Source organism: Zingiber officinale, chromosome 4A (assembly GCF_018446385.1).
Source record: "Zingiber officinale cultivar Zhangliang chromosome 4A, Zo_v1.1, whole genome shotgun sequence".
Classification (NCBI taxonomy): domain Eukaryota; kingdom Viridiplantae; phylum Streptophyta; class Magnoliopsida; order Zingiberales; family Zingiberaceae; genus Zingiber; species Zingiber officinale.
In genome coordinates, this window is record NC_055992.1 from 130,049,609 (window position 1) to 130,074,263 (window position 24,655).

A 24,655-nucleotide genomic window follows, 5' to 3' on the forward strand; every position below is an offset into this window, starting at 1 on the left:
GGCTGAGATGCAAGGAACTTCTGAAACTATTCAGTAAGAACAACGTCACCATAGCCACCTCTACCATAGCTGCCTCTATAATCACCACCACGAATTTCACCCGTTCGATCAGTAGCATAATTAAGTTTAATCATCCGACCATGAACATCCTTTCCATCCATGCCACTAATGGTAGCAGAGGTTTCTTCGCTAAGTAAATGTCACAAATCCAAACGCCCTAGACCTTCCAATTTCCCTGTCCATGATAACTCGAACTTCAACCACTTCATCAAAATTAGTAAATACTTCTTTCAGACTTTGATCATTTGTGCCATATAAAAGTCCTCTAACAAAAACTTTTGAGGATGACATCCACCTTGCTGCTTGAAATAATGGACCGGAAGTTATGTAAAAATAAAAGAAGAAAATAATAATCTATTCTACTTTTCTCATTAACAAGACGTAATATATATACAAGTGTACATATCTTCCTCTCCTATAATTCAATAATTTTCATATGATAGTTACCATTTTTACAGCAAGAATCATTAAATATCATTTACTTCCCTAACATATTTAGAGCAATAATCATGGGATACAATTTTCTTTCCTAACACTCCCCCTCAAGTTGGAGAGTGAATGTCAAGAACTCTCAACTTGCGCTTCATTGTAGAAAAACTTTCATTCCCAATGGTTTAGTAAACACATCTGCAAGTTATTCTTCTGAAGGGATATATTCAGTAGTAACTGAACTATCTTGAATTTTATCACAGATAAAGTGGCAATCTATTTCTATATGTCGGGTTCTTTCATGAAATACTGGGTTGGCGGCAATATGAAGTGTTGCTTGGTTGTCACAGTACAATAATGCTGGTTTTGAGTGCAATATTTACAGATGTTTCAACAATGATCGTAGCCAAGATAACTCACAACATGTACCAGTCATAGCTCTATATTTAGCCCCCGCTGAGGATAGAGAAACTGTTTTTTTGTCTCTTTGTTCGCCAGGAAATTAGAGAAGATCCAAAAAAAATACAATATCCTGTAGTTGATTTTCTAGATATTGGGCAACCTCCCCAATCTGAATCACAAAAAGCGTACAAAGATAAAATATTTTGGGAAGGAAAAAATAAACCTTGATCCGGGTTGTTCTTTAGATACCGCAATACACGCATGGCAGCTTCCATATGAGGTTTACGTGGAGCATGTATGAATCTGCTTAATATGTGCACTGCGTAGGTGATATCCGGACGAGTAATGGTCAAATAAATCAGGCGTCCGACAAGCCGCTTATATAAAGAAGGATCTTTTAACAATTCTCCTTCATCCAATAATTTTGAATTTTGCTCCATGGGAAAATCCACAGGTTTGGCTCCAAAATATCCTCTATCTTTTAGAATTTCCAAAGTGTATTTTCTCTGTGAAATGAAAATACCTTTCTTTGAACGAGAGACTTCTATACCAAAAAAAATAATTTAAGTCACCCAAATTTTTAATCCGAAAATGATTATGTAAAAACTGTTTAAGAACAGTTATAGCAATTGGATCATTGCTGGTTATGAGGATATCATCAACATATATCAATAAGACAGTAAATGATTTGCCTTTCTTACATGTAAACAAAGAGTAATCTGCTTTGGATTGAACAAAACCATCATCTTGAATAGTTGTAGAAAATTTTGCAAACCATTGATGAGAGGCTTGTTTTAATCCATATATGGACTTGTTTAGGCGACACACAAGGTTCTCCCCCTGTCGCTGAAAACCAGGAGGAAGAGACATATAAATTTCCTCTAAAAGATCTCAATGAAGAAAAGCATTATGGACATCAAGTTGAGAAAGAGACCAATTTTGAGCAGCTGCCAAAGCTAATAAATAGTGTACTGTAACCATTTTAGCAGTAGGTGAACAAGTGTCATAATAATCAACACCTTCAAGTTGCGTGTAACTTTTTGCTACGAGCCTTGCTTTGTAGCGTTTAAGGGAACCATCTGATTTACGCTTGATTTTGTATACCCAACGACAACCGATAGCTTATTTTCCAGGAGGAAGGGATGTGAGAGACCATGTATTGTTGGCCTCTAAAGCAGCCAATTCTGATTGCATTGCTATTTGCCAATGAGATTGGGAGGCAGCTTGGTCATAACATGTAGGCTCAACATCATTAGTAATAGTAGCAATAAAAGACCTTGTTGTGGTGAGTAACGACTATAAGAGATAAAATTACTGAGAGGATAATGTGTACCTTTACTTGGAAAAGATGACGAGGATGACAATGATTCAGGTGAACTTACTTGATTATAAAAATAGTCACGCAAGGCTGCAGGGGGAACATGAGATCGTTGAGAACGATGTAAGGGGGCTATTGGTGAAGTAGTAGAATCAACAGGGATGTATTCTGTAGATGTTGGTTGAACGGAAGAGGAATCTGAGATTGCAACAGGTAAGACAGAATTTGATTGTGGCTCAACGGATATGAACTCATAGGGAAAAATATCTTCATGAAAAATAACATCACGACTAGTGAAGACTTGATGAGTTTTAATATCATATAATTTGTAAGCTTTCTGACCAACAGGATACCCAAGAAAAACACATTTTGTGGCACGAGGAGCAAACTTATGTGAAACATGAACATTAGTGGCATAAGCTAGACAACCAAAAACTCTAAGATGGGAATAAGTAGCAACTTTTCCATAGAGTTTCTCAAATGGAGTTTGGTGAGAAAGTATAGGCGTGGGTAGCCTATTAATTATATGAACAGCAGTAGAGACACATTCTGCCCAAAAATGTTAAGGGAGATGAGCTTGAAAACGAAAGGCTCTAACTGATGTAAAGATATGTCTATGTTTGCGCTCGACCACCCCATTTTGTTAAGGTGTGTAAACGCAAGTATGCTGGTAAGTAGTGCCTTGTTGTTTGAAAAAATCTCGCATAGAAAAGAACTCTCCTCCATTGTCAACCCTAATATTTGCTATAGGAGTATTGAATTGGGTTTTCACAAAAAAGAAAAAATTGATTAGGAGATTTTTCGTCTCATTTTTATGATGCATAAAAAAAACCCAAGTAAAGCGAGAAAAATCATCCACAATAGTCAAAAAAATATTTAGCACCAGAAAAAGAAGGAACTTTGAAGGAGCCCCAAATATCACAATGGATTAATTCAAATGGTTTAACGGAAGAAATAGAACTAGTTGAAAAAGGAAGCCTTGTTTGTTTTGCAGACGCACAAATATCACAATTATTATGTGGTTCTAAAAGGAAATGTAACAAGGTTTTAGACATAAAGTCTAATCTAGAAGAGGATAAGTGTCCTAGACGTCGATGCCACAAGGTAGTAGTGTTTTGAGAAGAGGAAGCTTTGATGGTATGGATAGATTGGACAGGATGATGTGACTTATTTTTTGATATTGCAATCAAGTAATATAGTCCATCTCGTTGTTTACCCAAACCAATCATCCTCCCCGTCATCAAATCCTGCAAAATACACCAATAAGGAAAGAATGCTACTGAGCAATTTAAATCTCTTGTGACCCGACTCACCGACATCAAATCCACCTTACAAGATGGCATGCCAAGAACATTCTTTAAATAAATAATAGGACTTAAAGGTAAATTTTCAGTGAAGATAATTAGAGTCTGGTCTCCATTTGGCATAACAACTGGTAGTAAAGAAGTGTTCTCCTTACTGTTGACAAGCAAAGCTGGAGAAGAAGTAATGTGATCTGTTGCACCACTATCGATTATCAGTTCAAGTGAGGACAAACCTGAAGAAGTTGTGACATTATTTGCCTTGGGAGTAGCTGTTTGAGATGTTCCATTGTTCTGTATAATGAATAAAAGTTGTTGTAGTTGTAATTCAGTCAATCCAACCATAATTGGTTGAAATTGTTACATCACCGGAGTCTATTTGATATTATGAATTGAAGATTGATTGCTATCATTGTGCTTGAAATGATTATTTTTGACCGTTGAATGCTTGGGATGCCCAGGTGGATAACCATGTAGTTTCCAACATGTCTCTCTCGTATGATGATCTCTATCACAATAAGAACAATGTAGCGGCTTGCGGTTATTGGAATTAGGGCGAAAGAAGGGACTAGATTTGTGTCGAACAGCAAGGGCTACTGGTTCACTTTTTTGAACAACAATGACAGAAGCTTCTATTGTCTCCCATCTTGCAACTAATTTTCATTGCTTTTCTTCTTGAATAATGGAAGAATAAGCTTGTGAAACATCAGGTAATGGGTTCATGAGGAGTTGACCACGAATAGCATTATAAGACTCATTCAATCCCATGAGGAATTGCATCAACTTACGTCTTTTATTGTTTACACCACAAGTGCAAGCAGCATCATTATAGGATCCTAACTCATCCCATAATTTTTTTAACTTTGTATAATAAGACGCAACTGTCATCTGTTCTTGAGCAAGACAAGCAATCTCTTTCTCGATCTGGAAAATTCGTGGTGCGTTGCTTTGAGAAAAGCGATTTTGAAGATCTTCCCAAACTTCATGAGCGGTGTCATAAAAAATGATGCTATCTACAATATCAGGTATCAAAGAATTAAAAATCCAGGATAATACCATATCATTGCATTTTTTCCATGTCGTGTAGTCCTCTGGTTTGTTTTGGGCAGATGGTGCCTCGAGGGTTCCATCAACAAAGTAAAATTTGGATTTTGCATTTAAAGAGATGGTCATTGTTCTGCGCCAAGTTGAATAGTTGTCACCATCAAGAGATTTAGAAATAAGAATCATTCCGGGATGATCCGAATGATGTAGAGAATAAGAATTGTTAGAATCCATGTAAAAATAGAGCAGATCATCACTGCTCTGATACCATGTAAAAATAGAAGAAGAAAATAATAATCGGTTCTACTTTTCTCATTAACAAGACGTAATATATATACAAGTGTACATATCTTCCTCTCCTATAATTCAGTAATTCTCATATGATAGTTACCATATTTACAGCAAGAATCATTAAATATCATTTACTTCCCTAACATATTTCGAGCAATAATCATGGGATACGATTTTCTTTCCTAACAAGTTACATATTTCTTCAAGAGATTACCAATTCTATTTACCAAAGTCATCCTTGCATCGAGGATTCATAGAGGTCGACATCTCCGCGCAACCAAAACTCAATAGTCATGTTTTTTAATTGTCAAATGGACTTAAAGAACTTAAAATCCGATCTCCACCGTTCAAAATGTAGCCCTGGATGTGAGGAACATTTTCTCAAAGTTTCAAGGCGATCCAACGGTTGTAACTCAAGAAAATACAATTCTTCTACAGCCGTCACAAAGAATTCCGAAAATAAAACTATTCCACGATTCATTCAAAGAGGAGATGAATTGGCTCTGATGCCATGAGAACAAAGCAAAGAATGCAAATATAGTGTAAAAGGCAACAAAGTGAAGGAGAGAAAGAGATAGCCGTAAAAAGGAGGTTAGCAAATTGTATTGCAAAAACTTAGGTTTATAAAGGAAAAGGAAATATAAATTGATAATAAAATAATAATAAAAGATTAATCTATCTTTATATAATAATAATTTATCATATACTAACATGAATCTCAACTACAGCAAATTATACCTAGGAGTTCGAAAAACTTGTGACGTTTGATGGTATATCAAGATCCGTCAATGCTTTTCAATTTACCTTGGTGACCAATAGAAACTTCGGGAGTTAATATGTAACAATCAGGTTTCACATGATTATCCTTAAGAGTACAAACTAATTTATCAGTGAATTCTTTCTTAAACTTTCTCAGCTCCTCCGGTTGCTTCTGCATACAAACAGACTTTTCATCCTTCAAATAATTGCCAATGTCTCTGTTTGTTTAGATATGGACTCCTCTAGTGCTGCTTTATTTGTTCGATTTGTAGCTTTAAGGAGTCACGTTCTAATTTGCCGCTTGCTTAGATTTCTCAGAAATTTCGTTCATTAAACTCGATGCATAGGTTGTTTCATAGAGTACAAGTAGAAGCTGTGGGATGCAAGTTATAATCTCAAGGTATCACTATGACGAAGTGTATTATTGACGGGTATTATGGGTTCCCAATTTGTCCCATGTCTTAAGGTCAACGGGTTCATCAAAGTATGAGCATATAGATTCTTTTTCTCCAACGTAATATGTATTATGTAATATGTCAAATTTAATCGTAGCATCCAGAAACAATCTTGAAAGCTCAAAGATGGACCACATTCAGTACCAAATGCTTTGGCAGGGATCACAGAGAGGTTACAAGTAGGTTTGAGTTAATTCTATTTCTATGTTGGATTCGCTTTATTCGAGTCAGTTGGCTGACCTAGTTTGGTCACTCATTATGCTCTTAGCTCAGGCCTATCCACCTCTCTAGTTGCTCGACTCACTTTGAGTAGTTTGGCCCTGACTTAGCTGCCCTGATCAACCTGTTTGTATAATTCAACACAACCAACCATTTCACCAGCCTCAATTATTTGAACTATCTTTACTTTGGCCCTTCTACTTGGAATTTAGGATCTCCTTTGTATATGTAGCTAGCAGTGATGAAAGAGAAAGGAGGAAAAAAACAGAGTACCAAGAAAAATATAACAACTAAATATTATCATTCAAAATATTTCATTCAGTGGCTATGACACTGCATGTCTTTTACAAGCAACCTAAGAGAACGTAAACTTTAATGTCACACAACCTGGAAACTAGAGAACAAAAAACCAACATTCAAATATTCAAGAAATGGAAGAAGCTTCCAGAGCTAGAGACTCAACTAAAGCCAGACGAAGAATCAACGGAAAGAAAGGAGTAAAGGAATTATAATCAGCAACGCTTCCACCCACTCCACAAGCGTTGGCTTACGCTGGAAATAGGGGAGGTCGAGATTAGGGTAAAAGCGACCGGTGTGGAATGACTGTGAGACAAGAGAAAACTATGCGACACAGTCGAATGCAAATGGACTTAATTACTTTTTTTTTCCCCCTCTTTTTTGTTTTGTTTTTCTTAAAAACTTTTACGTTGTGGAATGGTAGTTGGAGTGTGTAAGGTAGTTATGATATGCTGATGAATCAAATATTCAGCAGTGGAAACGCCGAAGGCAGCGCAGAGCACCTGCACCGGAGGTGATGGAGCCGACCATGGAGGAAGACTTGGCCCCCAGACTGGAGGCCTTGGCATAACTAGCCGAGGCACCTGCACCGGAAGGGGTGAAGTAGGCGCCGTTTAATAGGAGGTCGCCCTCTGATCTCCAGTTCCAATTCTTCCACACATTTGTACCGGTTTCCACTCTCTTAGTCACCTATTGTTGTTGGAAAGCAAATGATCAACAAAATAGAGATAATGAAATCAATTATCAGTTGTGTATATGTGATTTAATGTTACCTCCTTGGCGAATGGGTTTGCCGGAGCAAGGTATCTGTTGCCTTGGCTGTTGATGGTGGGATCGGCACTTCCTCCGATGGCATACATCTCCCAGTGAGTGTAGTCATTGTTCACTACGTGAAAATAGCCATGCCTGCATCTGTTTTTGGAAGCCCATTTTTTGGAAATTTGGCAAGCTTGAAAATTAATCAGATGATAGCTACCTAGATAAAGAAATTCAATTAATTACCTGGGCATTCTTTGGATGAGGCCTTCTCCGAAGTGATTGAAGGCAATGGTTACTTGCATGGCCTTGTCCCTGACATAAGAATCGCTGTGGCCCAATAGCATCACCTGCACCAACCAGATTTGGGTAATTAAGACATTTGTGGCGTAAGAAAAGAAAAGGTCGTTCTGTACCTCGTTATGGTGGGTTAAATGGTTGTTGGAGATGGTGATAGCGGTGGATCCCATGATGGCGTCAATGAGGCCGTCGGCGCAGTTGGAGAGGGAGTTGTGGTCGACCCAGATGTGGCTGGCACCGAAGATGGAGACGCCGTCACCGTCGGCCATGGTGCGCCATCCGTAGTGGGAAGGGGAGCTGCGGACCATGGCGTTGCCGGTGGGCTTGCAGTCGTGGATATGGAGGCCGTGGATGATTATATTGGTGACGAACTGAATGGTGATGCAAGCGCCATTGGCGATGTGGACGTTGGTGCCACGGCCGTCGATAGTCTTGAAACTGTTCATGATGAGCTCCTGAGAGAGGGTGATGACCATGTCGCGCTTGAAGACGATCCAGAGCGGCTCGTCCTGGATGACGGCGTGGCGGAGGGTGCCTGGGCGGGGGTTGATGGGGTCGTCGTCCCTGGGGTCAGTCACCACGTAGAAGCGGCCATTGCGGCCGCCGATGGCGTTACGGCCAAAGCCAATGCCGCAGTCAGCGAGGCGCTTGCGGTGGAAGTGCCACTCCGGGTCGCAACGCCAGCAGTCGTCGATGGGGTTCCCTGTCCCGCATGACAAGTAGCCCAGCTCCCGACGAGCCGTGCTGTCGTTGATCATCCTGCACCATCAATTTAATTACAACCAGTTACTGCCAATGAAAGCCTTCGATTGACCACGGCACAAACTTCAAACAAATATTAGAATATTTGTTAGGGCGAACATGTTAAGATTCGACACCATGCTCTGAAAATGGTCTAATCAACCAAAACATTAACCAATAAAGTGAGTGATCCCACTCAACCATCGAAAGAAGGAGAACATTACACTTTTAATGCATTTTGTTAATCAAATCAGCACCAAGAAGAGTAAAAACGTGAGATTGAAAAAAAATCTAGATCGCCCATAATATCATGTGAAATTAATAATATTACCAGAGCAATTTCTAATTAATTTTACAAGTGATTGGGATTCAAAAAGAGGCAAATCACATAGATAAATCCCTTCTTCAGAACCCAGCCTTCTAAGAGTGGATTGAATGATCTTACTTCATTCAATTTCGTCCATAATTTATCAAGAAAAAAATGATATATAAGAATTTAATTTGTACTTGTAGAAATGCATATGAAAGTACAATAGTTATGTTCATAAAATTATATTGTAAGCGGAAGGGAGGACATCTAATGAGACAAGATAAAGGACCAGTGGAAGATCACCGAAATGGTGTAAATCGGAAGTGGAGTTGGCCCATGCTGAATTAATTGAGTATTGGGATCACCGACCGAAATGCGAAGGGGAGTAGAGATGACATTTATTAACGGGGACACGGGTGTCTGACGACGAATTGAATGCATATTAGGTATCATCGCTCAGCGCAGAGCAAATGAGCAACTAAAGCAAGCACACAAATGTAAACACTAGGGGTACAGCATGTGGTCACATGGGGACATGTGTCAACCGAATGGAATCCAAAGTCCAAGTAGGGCCATTGTACTTTATTTGATAATTTTTTTATGAAACCAACCGAATTAATTGTTCAGATGTTAGATGTGTGTGTGATAAGAAAAAATAATCCACGCCATCCAGGACAATTTTTTTTAAAAAATTTTTCAATAAAAAAGAATGAGGAAGAAAATTGAAAAAGGAAATTGGGATCCCTGGAAGTTGTTTATATAAGAAAAAGAGGGAAGGAACCAAAATTCTAAAACCACACTGTCTTGTTCGCTTGAGTTACAGAGCCCCCATGGCTAATGAGCCCTCCCTGCCCACTTAATCATGCTGGACTTCACTTACTCAAACCTTAATTGCACGTGACTCATCTAGACCTCGTCAATTAAAAAAAACGTCACATTAATTACTCCCCTACAACGCCCGGGAGATTCAACGGAAGCTCAAATGACAAACACATGATGGGGCCCATACGCTCATCATCTGTGCCATCTAGACCTTGTTAATAAAAAAAAAATTAATTAGGTTAACGTCGAGTCTAGGTGATCTAGACCTTGCTCAAGCTCACAAAGATGGAGGATAAATATAACCTTTCACTTAGAATTGCATTGAGGAAGCCTATTCAAATTAGGTAGAAGTGACTGAACTCCCGATACAATCAACAAAAGAAGTATTTTTCCTCCCAAAACTTTAGCGAAAACATACTTGTTATCTCTTTCCCCTCTCCTTTTCATGAGATTAAAGACTAAAGAGTCTTAGTATCCAAAACTGATCAAGAATATTTATACAACAAACTTATGTGATTGAAAAGCTTAGAATTGACTATAAAAAATTACTACTTTTACTACTGGAACTCTAGAAAGCAATGCTTTCAATTGGACTGGACCGGCATGTTCAACAGGCGACGGTCCAAAAACCACCCAACACAAAAAAAAAAAAAAAAAATAGAAATGATTTTGATCAAATTCAACAGGAAAAATTTGAGAAACCCGCTGGCTAATGCCGTTCCTGTCTTCATAACATAACAAACAGAAGCTAAGGGCACACGTCTTATCCACCAAAACAAACAGGATAAGAACAATTTCTGTGTTACTCTAAACAAATGACTATATTTTATTATTCTGTAATCGAATAATTTATTATTATTAATAATCAGATCTCGTCTTGTCTTCCTAGTAAATTAAGAATGTTAGTAAATTAGCTGTTGAACTAAATAGAAATGCTAGTCATATAATCCATTCACGGACGAAGACAAATTGCATGAGACATGACTGCAATTAGTTTCACAATGAACAAAATGGCAACTAATTCCGGCTTTGTAGATAAAATCAGGAAGAATATAGCAAATTAAATCTGGAAGAAAAAAGCCGTAAAAAGGATGACTGACCTGTGCACCTCTGCTGCGACCAATTCCGGATCGTCGACCGCGCCCATTAACACATCTCGCCCAACACTGTCCAAAGAGTGAAAGCAAAAGAAAAATCAGGTATTGGGAATGACAAGGTTGCCACTTAAACTAGAGTTAAATTACTAAACTGAGGATGTAATCGCCGCTTTTACTGAGAACAACGAAACTCGAGGCGGTCGGTTACCTTTTTAAAAAAATAAAAAAATGAAAAAAAAATCGATGCAAAGGAAGCGGAAATTAAGTGGGAGAGAAGGCGTGTTGCTGCTTTCTCCCTGATTTGACCGCCATTTCCCGGGAAGTTGCGGCATCCGATGTTTCGATAAGTTAATTCCTACAACTTACCACTGTTTTCTATTTCAACTTGAAAGCGAAAGAGTAGAGCCTAGCTATCAGCACCGACCTAATGTTTTGCTATTGAGCAGAGGCAGATCTGACGGCTTAAGTATTTCCTCAGGCAAAACCAAAAGCCAGATCCATTTACTAGAGCTGTAGAGGGATGAGCAGAAGGGTTTAGACACTCTGCATACCTCTCCACAGTTTTGGAAGACTGGTTAGCTACTACGATTTCTCGCAAGTTCCTCCTCGTGAAGGCAGCCTCCGTCGTCGCCATCCCTCCCCTACAAATCGAATGTTACGCATTAGAGCTACGCTTTACCTCGAAGAAACTCGATTGCAACGGAAAAGAACTAAGAATCGACAAACACTCATAGGAGCTAACTTCCCTGTTTCAAGCACATTACCTCGATCCGATCTCAAAACCCATTAAAAACCTAAATCCGACCAAATCTCGCATAAAAAGGCAATGTACCTCGAGGCAGCGATCTGATCGACTCCAAACCACGCGACGAGAACTAAAAAACCGAGAGCCAGCAAGCGAGGCCACCTCAGTGATTCCATCACCGTCGCCACCTCCATTCTTGCTTCCTTCCTCTCTCCGTCTCCTCTGGTTTGCTCTCGGATCTACACTTCGAAGAGGGAAAGCGTCTCGAGGCAAGCGGAGTAGAGAGGGAAGGCAAAAAGAGCAGGGTTCGGCGAGGACACTTGGAAGCTAAAGAGGAAGCGCCATTTTTATAGGGCGTTGTGCAACTTTCGTTAACCCCGGTTTAACCGCGGTTAAATGTTTGTTATTCGCTGCACGACTCACGACGTAACCGTCAGTAACGGAGCCGTTAGCGACGGAGAGGACACCGACGACGATTGAATAGCGCAAGCACGTGCGAGCGCTCACCGACGGACTTGGCTAATTTCTTTCATTCACACTTGAGATTTCATAAATTACATTTTACTCCGAATCATGTCATTTAACCTTGCGAGCTAGATTTCATTAATTTTGTATTTTTAACTTAGCACTAGCTATCTATTCTGTCTGTCCGACTAATCTGAATTAGTCGTATGAAAATTTTCTATCAGTCATCGTAAAGAAAATTTCAAAGTATTCGCAACGATAGTCTAATAGCTAAATATCTTAGATTTATATGAGGAAATTGCCTTGTGAACTTGTTAACGAATCATATGAAAATTTTCATTAATGATTATATAAGTATATTTAAAAAATAATTAAACTCTTACAATTTTTTAATGATTTTTAAAATTAAAATAAAAGGAAATAATTTTTCTCCCTTCTACTTGCTTCAGTCTCGCCGTTAATGCCGGAATCAAGGAAGGTAAGGAAGGTACGCCTGCCTACTAATCAAGGAGGACTGCAAAGTCTACCAGGCTTGAAAACCACTGAATGAAATCAATAAAAACAATCATTTTTTTCTTCACGTTCCATTAATTATATAAACTTTAATTAGTTAAAAATTATCGATCGCGTTTGGTTACGCTACATTGTCATTCGGTATGGATACGTTTGGTTTGTTTTGTTGCCACCTAATTACTTACTATTTTTGCCAAGTAAAACATACAGCAAGTTTGGTTAATTTACTTTATGAATTTTGTTTTTATTTATTAAATTTTTTCTTCACCTTGCAACTTTTATGGCTGTTTGGTCGCCAAGCATAAGCAACCAACAATTTGGGGGGGGGGGGGTTGAAAAATATAAAAAAGTAATTAGGGCAAACTAATCTTCACCTGTTAATAACAATAATGATACTCAAAATCAGGCGGATAACAAGTGAGCTAGTTAAAGCAATGGTTTAGCAATCCTAAAACAGAATAAGTGGACTGTTTCTTTAGGCGCCGAGTTCATAATTTTTGACAAATTTTTTTTAAAAAACTCTTTCCTTCTTATCTAGATCTTCTCTATCGCGAAAGGTTTCAAAGTAATCGTATTTTGAAGAAGCCTCATGGACCTTAAATTCCCCTTCACCAAATGGAAGTAGATAAGCACAGTTTACAGCTAAGATATCTTTCATTGATCCATCACGTGCTCGGTCCAATATCTTTGAGAATATTTCGTCTGATACATTCCCTTCAAAATCTAGTAGGAATTCGATGGACTTGTATGGATATAGATAGGGTTGGCAATATTAAACATAATGTTGCGGTGAGATGCAAGATGGCTATGAAACAATGCTAACGATGACGAGCATGAGATTTCCTCATTGACGCACATTTGGATTCCATGTGATCCTTCTTCCAATCGACATTACGGTACACAAAGTTCTATTTCTGTTGAGGATGGATGTGCGTTAGGTGTCTTTGTATGTCAATTAGCATGCGACATGAGGAAGACATTCAGTGTTTCAAGGTTTCGTCAACAGTGAGGTGAGTCAAGGTGCTAGGAGACACCGAGATTTCATCTGCATCATGAGAAGCTTCCTCTTCTTGTTCTCGTCCTCATCGACTTGCAGCTGTTTTGTTCTGACGGAGACCAAAATCTTGGATCGAACAGAGTCTAACTGTTGAGACATACACTGGTAGAAGTCAAGATAGAATATGAACTTACCATAGTTTGCTCATGTCAAGCAGTCACCTTGAGTCACACCTTGGACTCGCCGAGTCATCTATTAATAACAAAGAAATATAAAAAGTAGAAAAAATTATAAATCTTTAAGAACATTGAAAAGTATGAAAGTTTCAAAAGAAGGGAAAAGAATATCAAACATTAAGTTATTCTGCATGAAGGTACCAGTTTACTTTACTATGTTATTATAGTGAGAAATGAAACCAATGGGTCAGATAAAGTACCTTTGTGCCTGTGCATAGACAAATTGATTGCTAACGAGCACATTACAAGCAAAAGGTACAACAAGCAGGCATTCATCTTGATGTAGGCTGTTGAACTCCAAACAACATGACAATGTTGAATAAAGTTTAATCATGAGTGATGATGATAGAACTGAACTTGTTGGTTTTAGCACAAGCAACAAAATCTTGTGATTGCGAGAGAAGGAAAAAGTTTTGAGGGATAAAAAGAAATAGAGAAATTATTTTCATATTCACAAACAAACCTCATCTGTGTAACAGGGAGTAGAAATACATGTTGCTTCATCGTTACATAAAGGATGCAATTTCATTATTGGTTTCTCAAATTCATCCCTGGAGTAGTAGACCTTTCTAATGAAAACTGACTGTGGATCACAAGAAAATTTCAACTTTGTCATCATGCATGATTGAGTTTATTTAACACACCTTGAGAAACTTAATTATCTTTCATCCTTCATTCAAAAAGTTTTTGATCTTGACAAAGAGATTAAATCCGATTAGCTTGGTGAAGAAAACAACAACTTGATCTCCAGTCTGGATGTAGACTAACTCAACCTTTTACCTTCTTGATATGCACTTGAATGAAATGGAAGCACAAATCAATGTCCTTATTTGTTATGAAATGTTGAATTCAAGATTCGCTATCAACTTATATTTTTGTTGTTTCTTGAATCACATTCAAATTCTGAAGCAGCCTCAATCAAATATCTTACGCGACATGCTGTTTGGCTAAGGAGGTTGCTTGAGAATCTGAAAAGTATTAAAGAAACAACTTATATGTTGACAACAAATTTGCTATTCAAATTGCAAGGAACCCATTATTTCACAGAAAAAAGTAGAACCATTGACCCATTGACTTGCTGTTTCATTCCATTGGAGAGGATGTGAACAAAACAAATGTTGAACTAGTCTACATCAAAATTAAGATCAAGTAATAACATCTTCACCAAGTCATTCAAATTTAATTTCTTCACCAAACTCATGACAATTAATGGAATGAAGACAGTTTAAGGAATGTATTGTTGTATAAACTTACTCTGCATGACAACAAAATAATTTTTTTTTATCATCCACCAAGTCAATTTTCATTCAAATTGTCTATCACTCAAAGGTCATTAAGTAGAAAAATCAAGACAAAATTGTTCTTTCATGTAATCCCTAAAAACAGATGAGGTTTGTTTATGAAATAAAAACAACCCCTTTTACTTATCTACCTCTCAAAGTTTCTCTTTCCCCATATTTGCAAAATTTGACTACTTGCCACAGAACCAACAGAATGAAAATACTAATCTACACATGTTACATGCATCAACAAAATTAATCTTTAACTACTAATCTGATGGGTTATTCACAAGGGTATATAACATACCAATAAGCCAATATCCTCATGTCTTGTGGGTAATATCAGCTTTGCATGTTCGCTTATAGTGTCCTGTTTGGTTGCAACGACTACAATGCACTATATGCTTTTCATGGTTGGTTTCCTCCACATTAAGCCGCTTCTTTTCAGGGCGTCCTGGAGGACGACGAACCTTTGGTGGGCAAACAATTTGAGTCTCGCTATCCACTGAGCTCTCAGCTGCTTTATACCACTCACTTCTATCAGGAATTGGACATACTGGATGAGAATATGTCTCCCGATACCTGGCAACTGTGAAATATCTGTCTGTATATTCATAAATGTCTTTGTTACATGAAAGAAGTGCTGCAATAGCATGAGAGCATGGTATGCCATACAACTGCCACTCATGACAAGAACAACAATGGATGCCTATGTTAACAATATTTGAGCAATTGGCTGAGAGAACCTCAAATTCAAACTCATCGGAACGCAGCGCTTGGTATCCAACAGAATGCTTAATCGCATCTGATATACGCCTTTCAGCTGAAGGGACAAGTCTTGAAGTCCACTTCAAACCTTTTTCACAGCGTTCATTAAATTCCTTGATCATTGTGCCATGTATACTTTCTATAACTTGAAGAATAGGAAGTTCCCGTGTCTCAAGTATCCACCTATTGAACTCTTCAATATTTGAAGAAAGATGGCCATAGCGTGATCCTTCAAAAGAAGCCACTGCCCAGTAGGTAGGAGGAATCTGTTGAATCCTTTTTGCCGCTTCTGCACAGATTTCCTCAATTTCTGCCATCCTATCCTGAAAGCTAGATGCATTGACAGAATAAGCAGCCTTCCAAAGAAGATGGACAAGCCTCGAGTTCTTGAATTCCTTGTTTACACTTTCAGTAAAGTAGCGCATACATATTCCCTGGCATGCAGTTGGAAAGTTTCTTCTCACAGCTTCAAGAATAACAGTTTGTCCATTAGACAAAACTGTAAGCTGAGATCTGCTTTCACAGCTTATCTCTAGCAACTTATAGAACTCAGACAAGAACCAATTCCAACTCTCCTCGGTCTCCACATCCACAATACCAAAAGCAATTGGAAATACTCCACCATCGGGATCAAATGAAGTAACAGAAAGTAATGTGCCGAGATACTTGCTTCTCAGCTCAGTACTACCAAGACAAATTATAGGTAAGCAACCATTCAAAAAGCCATAAATTAAAGCACTGAATGAAACAAAAATTTTATGGAACTGATGGTCTAGTCCAATAGTGTACACTTGAGCAACACTTCCAGGGTTTCTAAGCTTTATCTGCTCGCAATATGCTGGGAGAAGACTGTAGCCCTCTTCAGACGAACCATATATAGCAGTCAGACCTCTTTCTTTTGCTCTCCATGCTTGCTTGTATGGTATAGTTATCCCATATTGCCTTTGAATATCTTGCAATATATCTTTTGGTCTATAATTCATATTGCTTCGCAGCCGCTCCTCGATGAGATTCACAATCCAATCTATAGATGCTTGATGATGACCTTGTTGTGCATCTTTATTACAGGTATGTGTCCCTTCAATGCTTCTTACAATGAAGGTTGGAGCATTTGGAAGCTTTACTGCACGAATTCGCCAAGGACAACTGTCCTTGGCACATTTGGCGAAGTAGCGAATTAGATCACTCTTTATAATCTTAAGTTCAAAATGTTGTGAAATAGCAGCTTCTTTTATTGCCTTCCTAAAAGTCTTGACATCAGCGAATTGCTGCCCAACAACAAAACTAAAATCTTCCATCCAGAAAGTATAGATACAGTATTCAGAATAAGCTAGCAACTTCCTCCTAGCTTATGCTTTAGCATCTCTATCTTCATGAAGCACATTCTTCCACAATATAGTCAGTCATACCAAAATTTCAACAAGAATCACCAAAAAAGCATAAGTAATATCTCCTGCAAGAATGAAAGATCAAAAGAAGATAATGTCATAATGGCATTATCAATACATGTAGATGTGAATCGTGATTTAATAATGCAGAACAATGTCAAGTCATTTTTTATCAGTGGAGGGTTAACAAGAAACACCAACTTACACTAATTGAGCACTGGTAATGAGGGAAATTTACTTAGAAGAAAGAAAGAAAAAGAAATTCAAGTTCCTATTTACTTTGTACATGGAGAGAAATAAATGGAAGTCCAGTAATAATTCAAGTGCTGCACATTTGATTTTGTAATTTGATTTTGTTTTTCTAGTTGTGGAAATAGCAGCACACTTCAATCATACAAGAAAAAAATATTCTGCAAATTATCAAACATCTTATACAGAAGCTATGTTTATCGATCATGGTTGTAAATAACCATAACCTAGTTAACATGCATTTTATTCATGTTTCCCCTTAATGAGTTATAACAAGGTCACGTCAATTAGCTGAGAAGTGATTAGTAAATTGAAGAGGATGCCAAAAGGCTTTCCTTCGTTCACATAAACAGAGAATTCCCTCTTCTACTATGCAACCGTTCACAAAATAATCTGGTCCCTTCAAGAAGAATGTACCACAAAAACTTCCTAGGTGGCAGAAGCACCTTCATCAAATGAAGAGTTATATCAAATAGAGCTTCTTGATAGAAGACCGCTAAGTTGCTCAAAATACAAAGATAGGAAGAAGGGATTCCTCAAGAAGAATCGAGCGTTTCAAAAACATTAATATCCTATTCGTTCATGGAAAGAATTAATCATTTGAATCAAATTCTCGAATGCACACAGGTTCTATCTTCTAAAACAATTTAAACAGTGCATTGAAGTCATCTGTTATTCTATACATCCACAAGTTTTCACCTTTGGAAATTCCTCCTCCAGCATCCATTCCTTGGTATCACAAAAAAAATGGTTTCTCACTGTTCGTGCGTGATCGAACAACTTTCAGGTTCGACATAGTAGAAACATGAGCTCGAATAGAAATGACGGTCATACCTGGTGAGTTAGAAATGCGCAGAGAAGGGAGGAGCTGGCATCATGGAACTGGATTCCGAAAGTCTTCAACAGGGGCGAAGATAGGGAGGACACAGGTGAAGGGGATTCGGGAGCGAATCACGCAAGCAGAAGAGGAAGGGAACTAGATGTGACGCGAAGACTAGAGAGGGCGCGATAGAGGAACCTATAAGCGAGATCTATGTAGAGCTTCAGCCGCCACTGCCATGATCGACCAAGTGAACGAAGACTCAGAAGAAGAGGAGATCGCTGTGGCCAGCGTAGGGCTCATGGGAACTCCCAGTTTATCTATTTTAAGATTTTTTTTATACATATAATAATTTGGTTCTGTATGAATTAATTACTTTCTACTCAAGCCCCCTCAGATTACAACTTGTGAAATAACACCCTATATTCATTGATATTATTCTTTGATGTTATAAAAAAGTGAGATGATACGAAAAGAGTTAAATGTCTGATTTTTGCCTCAGGGCAGTTTGTTAGGGCAGGGATCCTATGGTCCAGGATCACTCCTGATCTCTTGTTTATTTATTGGTTAGAAGACCCCACCTCTTTAATAAATGAGGTCTAATTCATCCAATCAATAAATAGACAAGGCTTTTTCTGATTCAGAGTTTTCTGGACCAGAGGGTTTGATCTTAACTTGTTATAGTTAAATTCTTCCGTGATAATTAATAATCTAGATTTAAAAATTCAATTATGGTGTATTAAGAATGATTTTCTCCTTAATGAGTAATGTATCGAAGAATGTTGATTGTCAGGATGACTTTCATATGTATTTTCTTGATTTATCCAGATGATTACACATGAAGTGTTGCTATAATAAGGGGTTCAAATCTCGGCAGAATCGGATAAATTAACGAGATACTAAAAACGAGCATATTTATTTTTTTGCTACAATTGATTTATCCATATGACTAATGAAAAACTCTCGTAGATCAGATCTGTCATCATATAAATAATCGAGGCAAAGATTTAGATATACGATACCAACTAAAAAAAATACTAAAAAAACAATTGTTTGGAGAAGTTTGGTGATTTTGGAAATTTCAAAGGTAACGTCAAAAAACGGAGTAACCTCGAGGGTTAAAGAGAAAATTATCTTACTGGAGCTTAATCGAACCCAACACGAGGAGACCGATAAATGTCGACCGCTATTGAAGCGCAACGACGTCATCCGATCGGCTGGACGAGAACAGCGCACCCAAGATGGGCGGGGATCTCTACGCCTTGGACTTCGATGGCGTTCTCTGCGACAGCTGCGGCGAGAGCTCCGCCTCCGCCCTCAAGGCATCCCGCCTTCCTTATTCCCGTCTGCTTCAATCCGTCAATCCATGGGCTCTTAGTCCTCACCCCTTTTTGTCTCTCTGTGATTTCAACTTAGGCTGCTAAGATTAGATGGCCTTGGGTCTTCAAGCAGGTCGACTCCTCCATAGAATCGTGGATCATCGACCAAATGCACATCGTGAGTTCCTAACCGATATCTTGTTCCTCTTTTTCTGTGCGAATTCACCAAATTTTCAAGTCGGAGCTAAGTTATTTTGAGCAATAAAAGATATTCCTTCTGCTAAAATGAGGAAATATGAAGTGACAAAATTCCTTTTTGCAGCTCCGCCCGGTGGTTGAAACAGGTTACGAGAATCTATTGCTTGTTAGGTTATTGGTGGAGCTTAAGGCACCTTCCGCGAGGAAATCATCGGTGATGCCTTAAATTGTAGACAAGTCAAAATTTTTGTGTCTATTGTTCAGTGTATGATTTAAGTATACTGGTAGAAATAGTTATGTTGATCTTTGCTGTCGCTTAATTTAAAGGTTGCAGATGGATTAACCGTTGAGGCTATATTGGAGAACTGGATGAAATTGAAGCCTGTCATTATGGAGGAGTGGGGTGAAGAGAGAGATTCTTTGGTTGACCTCTTTGGAAGAGTGAGGGATGAGTGGATGGAGAATGATCTCTCTGGTTGGATTGGTGCTAACAGGTATTTGTTTACTTTCCAGAAATTGCAGCTTAGTATTTCTGTGTTTCTAGTTCCTAAGATCATTTAAATGCCTGCTTTTCTAGTCAGAAGAGATTATATAGTGATGTATTTGATAATTCCTTCAGGACAGTACCTAACTTATTGATGTAAGTTATCTGATCATTATGTTTTGAGGAAAAAGTGATATTTGGAATCTAAAGGATCATACATAAGCTTGAATTAGCATTATTTTATGAAACAATATGCAGTAATAAAAAAAATAGTTCCATGTGGACAGTGTATGAACCATATAAAAGCTGCTAAACACGCTGGCTAAGTTCCAACATCATTGTAGATGCATTTCTCCTATATGTTTGAGATTTGTTTATAATATTAGATCAGATGAGAATTAGAAAGCTTCAAAGAAAATAAAGATAGGTAAAAAAACAATGTCTTCTGAACACGTAATATTCATAAATTCTGTGTATTGGAATCAATACTATTTGTTCACAAAAACAATGTCTTCTGAATGTGTAACTAGGGGAAAAAACAACAGGATTCTAGATGTCTTGTTTGAAAATCCTACTTTATGATGCTTATGCATCACTTTATATTCTTGATTGGCAAGCAATTTATTCAACTCAACAAGCAGAACTCACAAAATGTATGCTCATCATGATTTGGTCTTGAAGATTCTACCCAGGTGTAGCGGATGCTTTGAGATTTGCAAGCTCCCAACTCTATATTGTCACAACAAAACAGGTATTGGTTTCCTATTTACTTTGTTCAGCCTTCAACTTATACAATTGGAGCTAGTAGAAACAATTTCTCACTAAGTTTTGATAGCTCATCCTATTCTTGTACCATATGTTTGTGATGAAGCATGACTTGTTCTGAATATTGTTATGCTTCACAGCAAAGAAGCCTAAGCCCTGAAAAAGATCATATGAATGGGTAATGAGATGATTTGATAGTGGGAAAAAAGGACAAATTCATGTAGACTTGTCCTTGGGATTTGGCTCACACATACAAATTTGTTTTCATGATTCATTGACACTGTAAAATCCATTACTGTTTTGTCCGCTTGGCTAACCTGTCACGTACCAATCTGTCTGACTGTATTCTTATATTGCTTATTAAGTGGCTTCACACAGTAGAAGTCGCAGGATAATTCATAAAGATACTACAAAGTGCTTTAAGTGTTCACAACTCAAACTTAAGGATCCATTGGTGCTTGTAATTCTCAATTCTGTTTTTTGTTTGTTTGTAATTAAGTGTTGCAGTGACATCATTCTCTCTGTTATATCCTTAGGCCAGATTTGCTGATGCATTATTGCGTGAATTGGCTGGAATAACTATACCTGCTGAGCGAATTTATGGTCTTGGGAGTGGGTGTGCACATAATCTACGCAACATGTTCCTTACTGTATTCATACATGAAATGTGCATGGTTTGTGAAATGGTTTATTTTCCTTTTCTTTAGGCCAAAAGTAAAAGTCCTACAGCAGCTCCAAGCCATGCCACAGCATGAAGGTCTTTCTCTTCAGTAAGTTTACTCTGTGAGTAATTTTTCTACTCTGTTAAATCATGCATCTGCTCGCCAAGCAATCCTATACTCTTGGAGCATTGGTTATTAGCAGCAAAATATGATACAAAAACCTTTGCTTTATTATTATTTTTTTCAAAAAATTGGCTTATTTGTAAGTTTCCGTTATCCCTGCTCAGCTTTGTCGAGGATCGAGTTGCAACTCTGAAAAATGTCATCAAAGAGCCTGCATTAGATGGATGGAACTTATACCTTGGTGACCTAAATATCTTCGCTTAGTGGATTTATCATATTTTTTCAAACTTTTCCTGAGAATAAACTTTCAATAAACAGGCAGATGGGGTTATAATACAGAGAGAGAAAGGGAGGAAGCAGAGAGCATTCCCAGAATTCAGCTGCTGGATCTCTCAGATTTCAGCAAGAAGCTTAAATAACGTACGTTTGCTTTCGTCCTCAACAGATTGATGACAATACAAGTCTCTGCATGTCGAGCTTCCTTCAATTGATATTTATGATGAAATCAATTTTTAGATTGTCAATAGATACTTATGGAAACTGTTACTTGCAAAATTCCAATAAATTCAAATGAATATTCATTTGCAGTAATTTGGTTATAGCAAATCGATAGGGTACAATCAACATCTGCATTTTTTTATTCTTTTCTTTTAGAAAAAAAACCCAACTTAATAAATAAAACAAGAACAATTGCTTAAGCACGGCATTTGGAAATATCATGCCTGAGAAGTTCCTTGACATTTGAAAATCTTCAGCAATTGTTTTTTTTTTTTTAAATTTTCTTGGTTAAGAAGGTTAAAATCTTCTCGAGTACAACAAGTTGTTCTTTCTGAGTAAATTTGAATCGTAACTTATTCATATTAAAAAACTCAACTATTAAAATATTTATTCTGTCTGAAATTCAAACTGATTCTTGCTCCTTTGAAAGAGAAGTTTTTATTACTGGCATCAACTTCTTCCTTCAAAGAATGAATTGCTTGAGTGGAGAGTCCCTTCCGAATCCCCTATTAGAAAAACACTTGATATAATCAGCGTAAAGTACTCGTCGATACTTTGGCACCTCGTCATCCAGCAGTATCTCCTCGATCGGGCCATATAGAGTCTTCTCGTCGGTGTTCGGAGTAAAGAACATCGCCACCGACAAGCGAGGCCCTTGCCCGCTCGCCAACACGCGATGCTCCACGCTGATGAACTTGTCGTTGCTAATGAGCTACCAGAGAAGGAACGTATTTAGATACATCAACAGAGTTCTTCATGAAGAGAGACAACGTCGAAGACTTTGTTTACCTGCAGGAGATCGCCGACGTTGACCACGATCGCTCCGGGAACAGGCGGAACGTCCACCCAGTAGCCCTTGTGACGCACCTGCAAGCCGCCGAACGCATTCTCCACCAACAGCGTCAGGCAGATCGGATCGGAGTGCCTGGAGGTGCACATGGTGAGCTCCGGCTGTGGGCACGCCGGGTAGTAGTGCGCGGTCATCGAGCGCTTGCTCGACAGGTTGAGCCTCTTCAGGTAGTCTCGTCTCAGTCCGAGCGCTTCCGACAGCAGCTCGAAGACCAGTTCAGCCAAGCGGACCATGTGCTCGTCGTAAGCCAGCGTCGCTTCTCTGCAGACGCTGGGGATTTCTTGGGGATTCAGGGAGGCGCCGAAGGAGCAGTAGAGCGTGTCCCTCCAGTTGGCAGCTCTAGTCACGAAGAGGTCGTTGTTGCTAAGATACTTCACGTTCATCCTCGCTTCGCGGTTGTAGAGCTTCGCCTTCTCCGACGGGTCGAGCTCGTGGAACCTCCTGTTCCCCTGCAGCGCGGCTTCGACGATCTCCGGCGGGACGCCGTGGTTCACTAGTTGGAAGAATCCCCAGGAGCTCGACGCCTCGCGGACTCGACCCACCACCTCCTCCCGCCGGTGGGCGAGGCCGGAGAGGTCGATGATGGGGACTTGGAGGCCGGCGGGGGCGGCGGCGTCCTTGGGACCGGGGAGGTCGTCGGGGGAGTGGATGAAGATCCGCGGGAGCTCGGTGGTGCCGCTGTCGACGAGGCCTTTGACGCCGGCTTTGGTGGCGTCGAAAGCGAGTAGCTCTTCCAGGCGGCCATCGGAAACGGGGTGTGGTCCGTTGCCGGGGGCGGTGGATGCTGCTGCTGCCATCTAGTTAGCTTATGAACGTTTTCGCAATTTTATGAAGCTCGATTTGCTCTTTTTATGGAAAACTTTGGCGCTCTGTTTTAATTTATAATATCAACCACGTGATATTTTTTATTCGTTTTTTTAGACCCATGAATAATTGTTTTTCCACGGCACTCATGCTATTCATTTTCGTTCAATTTCTCGATGAATTTCAAGTGAGATATAATAGTTAAAACGATCAAGATCATTTTTTAGTTTCGTTCAATGTGTGGATGAATTTCAAGTGTGCTCTTACGCCTCATCCCTTTTTGTCTATCTGTGATTTCAACGTAGGCTGCTAAGATCAGATAGCCTTGGGTCTTCAAGCAGGTCGACTCCATGCGGATCATCGACCAAATGCAAATCGTGACTTCCTAACCGATATCTTTTGTTCCTCTCTTGTCCACGGCAGTTCACTAAATTTACAAATCGAGCTAGACCCATCACGATTTAGAACTGTCAGTTCCTAGAGCTAGCGTCTATACTTAAGTGTCTAAAATAATTAGAGTTTGAAATCATTAGTTCACGATTTATTACTTATGACTATTCAAAAATATTATTATTTTTTAAAAAATATAGTTAAATATTAAAAATTTATAGATAATAGCCAACGGCCGGATCCACCAACAATCGAAACTGACACCTGATTATGAAACTAGCCTATGATCATATCACATCCAATATGGATGTTCTGACGCGATCAAGAATGATTTTTTTTTTTATTTCCCTCTCTTATCTACATATAATTTTCTTCTCTCTCCTACATGTAAGTCTTTCTTCTACATGTAAGGTGGTGTTGGTCTTTAAAGATCAGAATCAACCAGCACCAACGTTAGTGCTGATCCTAAGACTAGTTAAAGACCAACACCAGCGCTAATT

At 38.7% G+C, this 24,655-nt stretch overlaps 4 protein-coding genes and 1 pseudogene across 13 annotated transcripts; 1 reads left to right on the forward strand and 4 right to left on the reverse strand.

Moving 5' to 3' along the window:
- Positions 1–643: 643 nt before the first annotated feature.
- LOC121972792 lies at positions 644–4,740 on the reverse strand (annotated as a pseudogene).
- Positions 4,741–6,560: 1,820 nt separating this feature from the next.
- Positions 6,561–11,662, reverse strand: LOC121971184 (probable pectate lyase 8). The gene is made up of 7 exons (XM_042522330.1): positions 11,434–11,662; positions 11,153–11,242; positions 10,605–10,670; positions 7,748–8,390; positions 7,578–7,681; positions 7,349–7,487; positions 6,561–7,265 (listed from the first exon to the last, which is right to left on the reverse strand). The coding sequence occupies exons 1-7, from the start codon at positions 11,538–11,540 to the stop codon at positions 7,044–7,046; spliced, it is 1,371 nt and encodes a 456-aa protein (XP_042378264.1). The 5' UTR covers positions 11,541–11,662; the 3' UTR covers positions 6,561–7,043.
- Positions 11,663–12,959: 1,297 nt separating this feature from the next.
- On the reverse strand, positions 12,960–18,371 carry LOC121971185. 9 transcript variants are annotated; one of them, XR_006109083.1, is made up of 4 exons: positions 18,077–18,371; positions 15,145–17,058; positions 13,516–13,573; positions 12,960–13,430 (listed from the first exon to the last, which is right to left on the reverse strand). XR_006109083.1 is itself a non-coding variant. In XM_042522332.1 (3 exons), exon 2 carries the CDS (start codon positions 16,901–16,903, stop codon positions 15,161–15,163), a length of 1,743 nt encoding a protein of 580 aa, XP_042378266.1. In that variant the 5' UTR covers positions 16,904–17,058; positions 18,077–18,371; the 3' UTR covers positions 12,960–13,573; positions 15,145–15,160. The 9 variants fall into 9 exon arrangements, 1 of the variants encoding a protein (XP_042378266.1); XR_006109082.1 differs by having other exon boundaries at positions 12,960–13,447; XR_006109080.1 differs by adding an exon at positions 13,758–13,844 and having other exon boundaries at positions 12,960–13,573.
- An 860-nt stretch (positions 18,372–19,231) lies between these two features.
- LOC121971187 lies at positions 19,232–22,204 on the forward strand. 2 transcript variants are annotated; one of them, XR_006109084.1, is made up of 9 exons: positions 19,232–19,384; positions 19,479–19,559; positions 19,704–19,793; positions 19,907–20,073; positions 20,745–20,814; positions 21,365–21,444; positions 21,536–21,611; positions 21,778–21,854; positions 21,932–21,979. XR_006109084.1 is itself a non-coding variant. In XM_042522334.1 (9 exons), the coding sequence occupies exons 1-9, from the start codon at positions 19,304–19,306 to the stop codon at positions 22,030–22,032; spliced, it is 810 nt and encodes a 269-aa protein (XP_042378268.1). In that variant the 5' UTR covers positions 19,232–19,303; the 3' UTR covers positions 22,033–22,204. The 2 variants fall into 2 exon arrangements, 1 of the variants encoding a protein (XP_042378268.1); XM_042522334.1 differs by having other exon boundaries at positions 21,536–21,598; positions 21,932–22,204.
- A 235-nt stretch (positions 22,205–22,439) lies between these two features.
- LOC121971186 (1-aminocyclopropane-1-carboxylate oxidase homolog 1-like) lies at positions 22,440–23,797 on the reverse strand. Its single transcript, XM_042522333.1, has 2 exons — positions 22,901–23,797; positions 22,440–22,823 (listed from the first exon to the last, which is right to left on the reverse strand). The coding sequence occupies exons 1-2, from the start codon at positions 23,756–23,758 to the stop codon at positions 22,575–22,577; spliced, it is 1,107 nt and encodes a 368-aa protein (XP_042378267.1). The 5' UTR covers positions 23,759–23,797; the 3' UTR covers positions 22,440–22,574.
- Positions 23,798–24,655: the final 858 nt, after the last annotated feature.

Bases quoted from the DNA above. Each gene is read 5' to 3' on its own strand.
- LOC121971185 (XM_042522332.1), bottom strand. From the start codon at position 16,903: ATGGAAGATTTTAGTTTTGTTGTTGGGCAGCAATTCGCTGATGTCAAG.
- LOC121971184 (XM_042522330.1), bottom strand. From the start codon at position 11,540: ATGGAGGTGGCGACGGTGATGGAATCACTGAGGTGGCCTCGCTTGCTG. The intron at 7,682-7,747 runs GTACAGAACGAC...TGGTTGGTGCAG, and splicing joins ATTTAACCCACCATAACGAG to GTGATGCTATTGGGCCACAG. The intron at 7,488-7,577 runs GTAATTAATTGA...TTCCAAAAACAG, and splicing joins CTCATCCAAAGAATGCCCAG to ATGCAGGCATGGCTATTTTC.
- LOC121971186 (XM_042522333.1), bottom strand. From the start codon at position 23,758: ATGGCAGCAGCAGCATCCACCGCCCCCGGCAACGGACCACACCCCGTT. The intron at 22,824-22,900 runs GTAAACAAAGTC...CTTCTCTGGTAG, and splicing joins ACGTCGGCGATCTCCTGCAG to CTCATTAGCAACGACAAGTT.
- LOC121971187 (XM_042522334.1), top strand. From the start codon at position 19,304: ATGGGCGGGGATCTCTACGCCTTGGACTTCGATGGCGTTCTCTGCGAC. The intron at 19,560-19,703 runs GTGAGTTCCTAA...TCCTTTTTGCAG, and splicing joins TCATCGACCAAATGCACATC to CTCCGCCCGGTGGTTGAAAC. The intron at 20,074-20,744 runs GTATTTGTTTAC...TTGGTCTTGAAG, and splicing joins GGTTGGATTGGTGCTAACAG to ATTCTACCCAGGTGTAGCGG.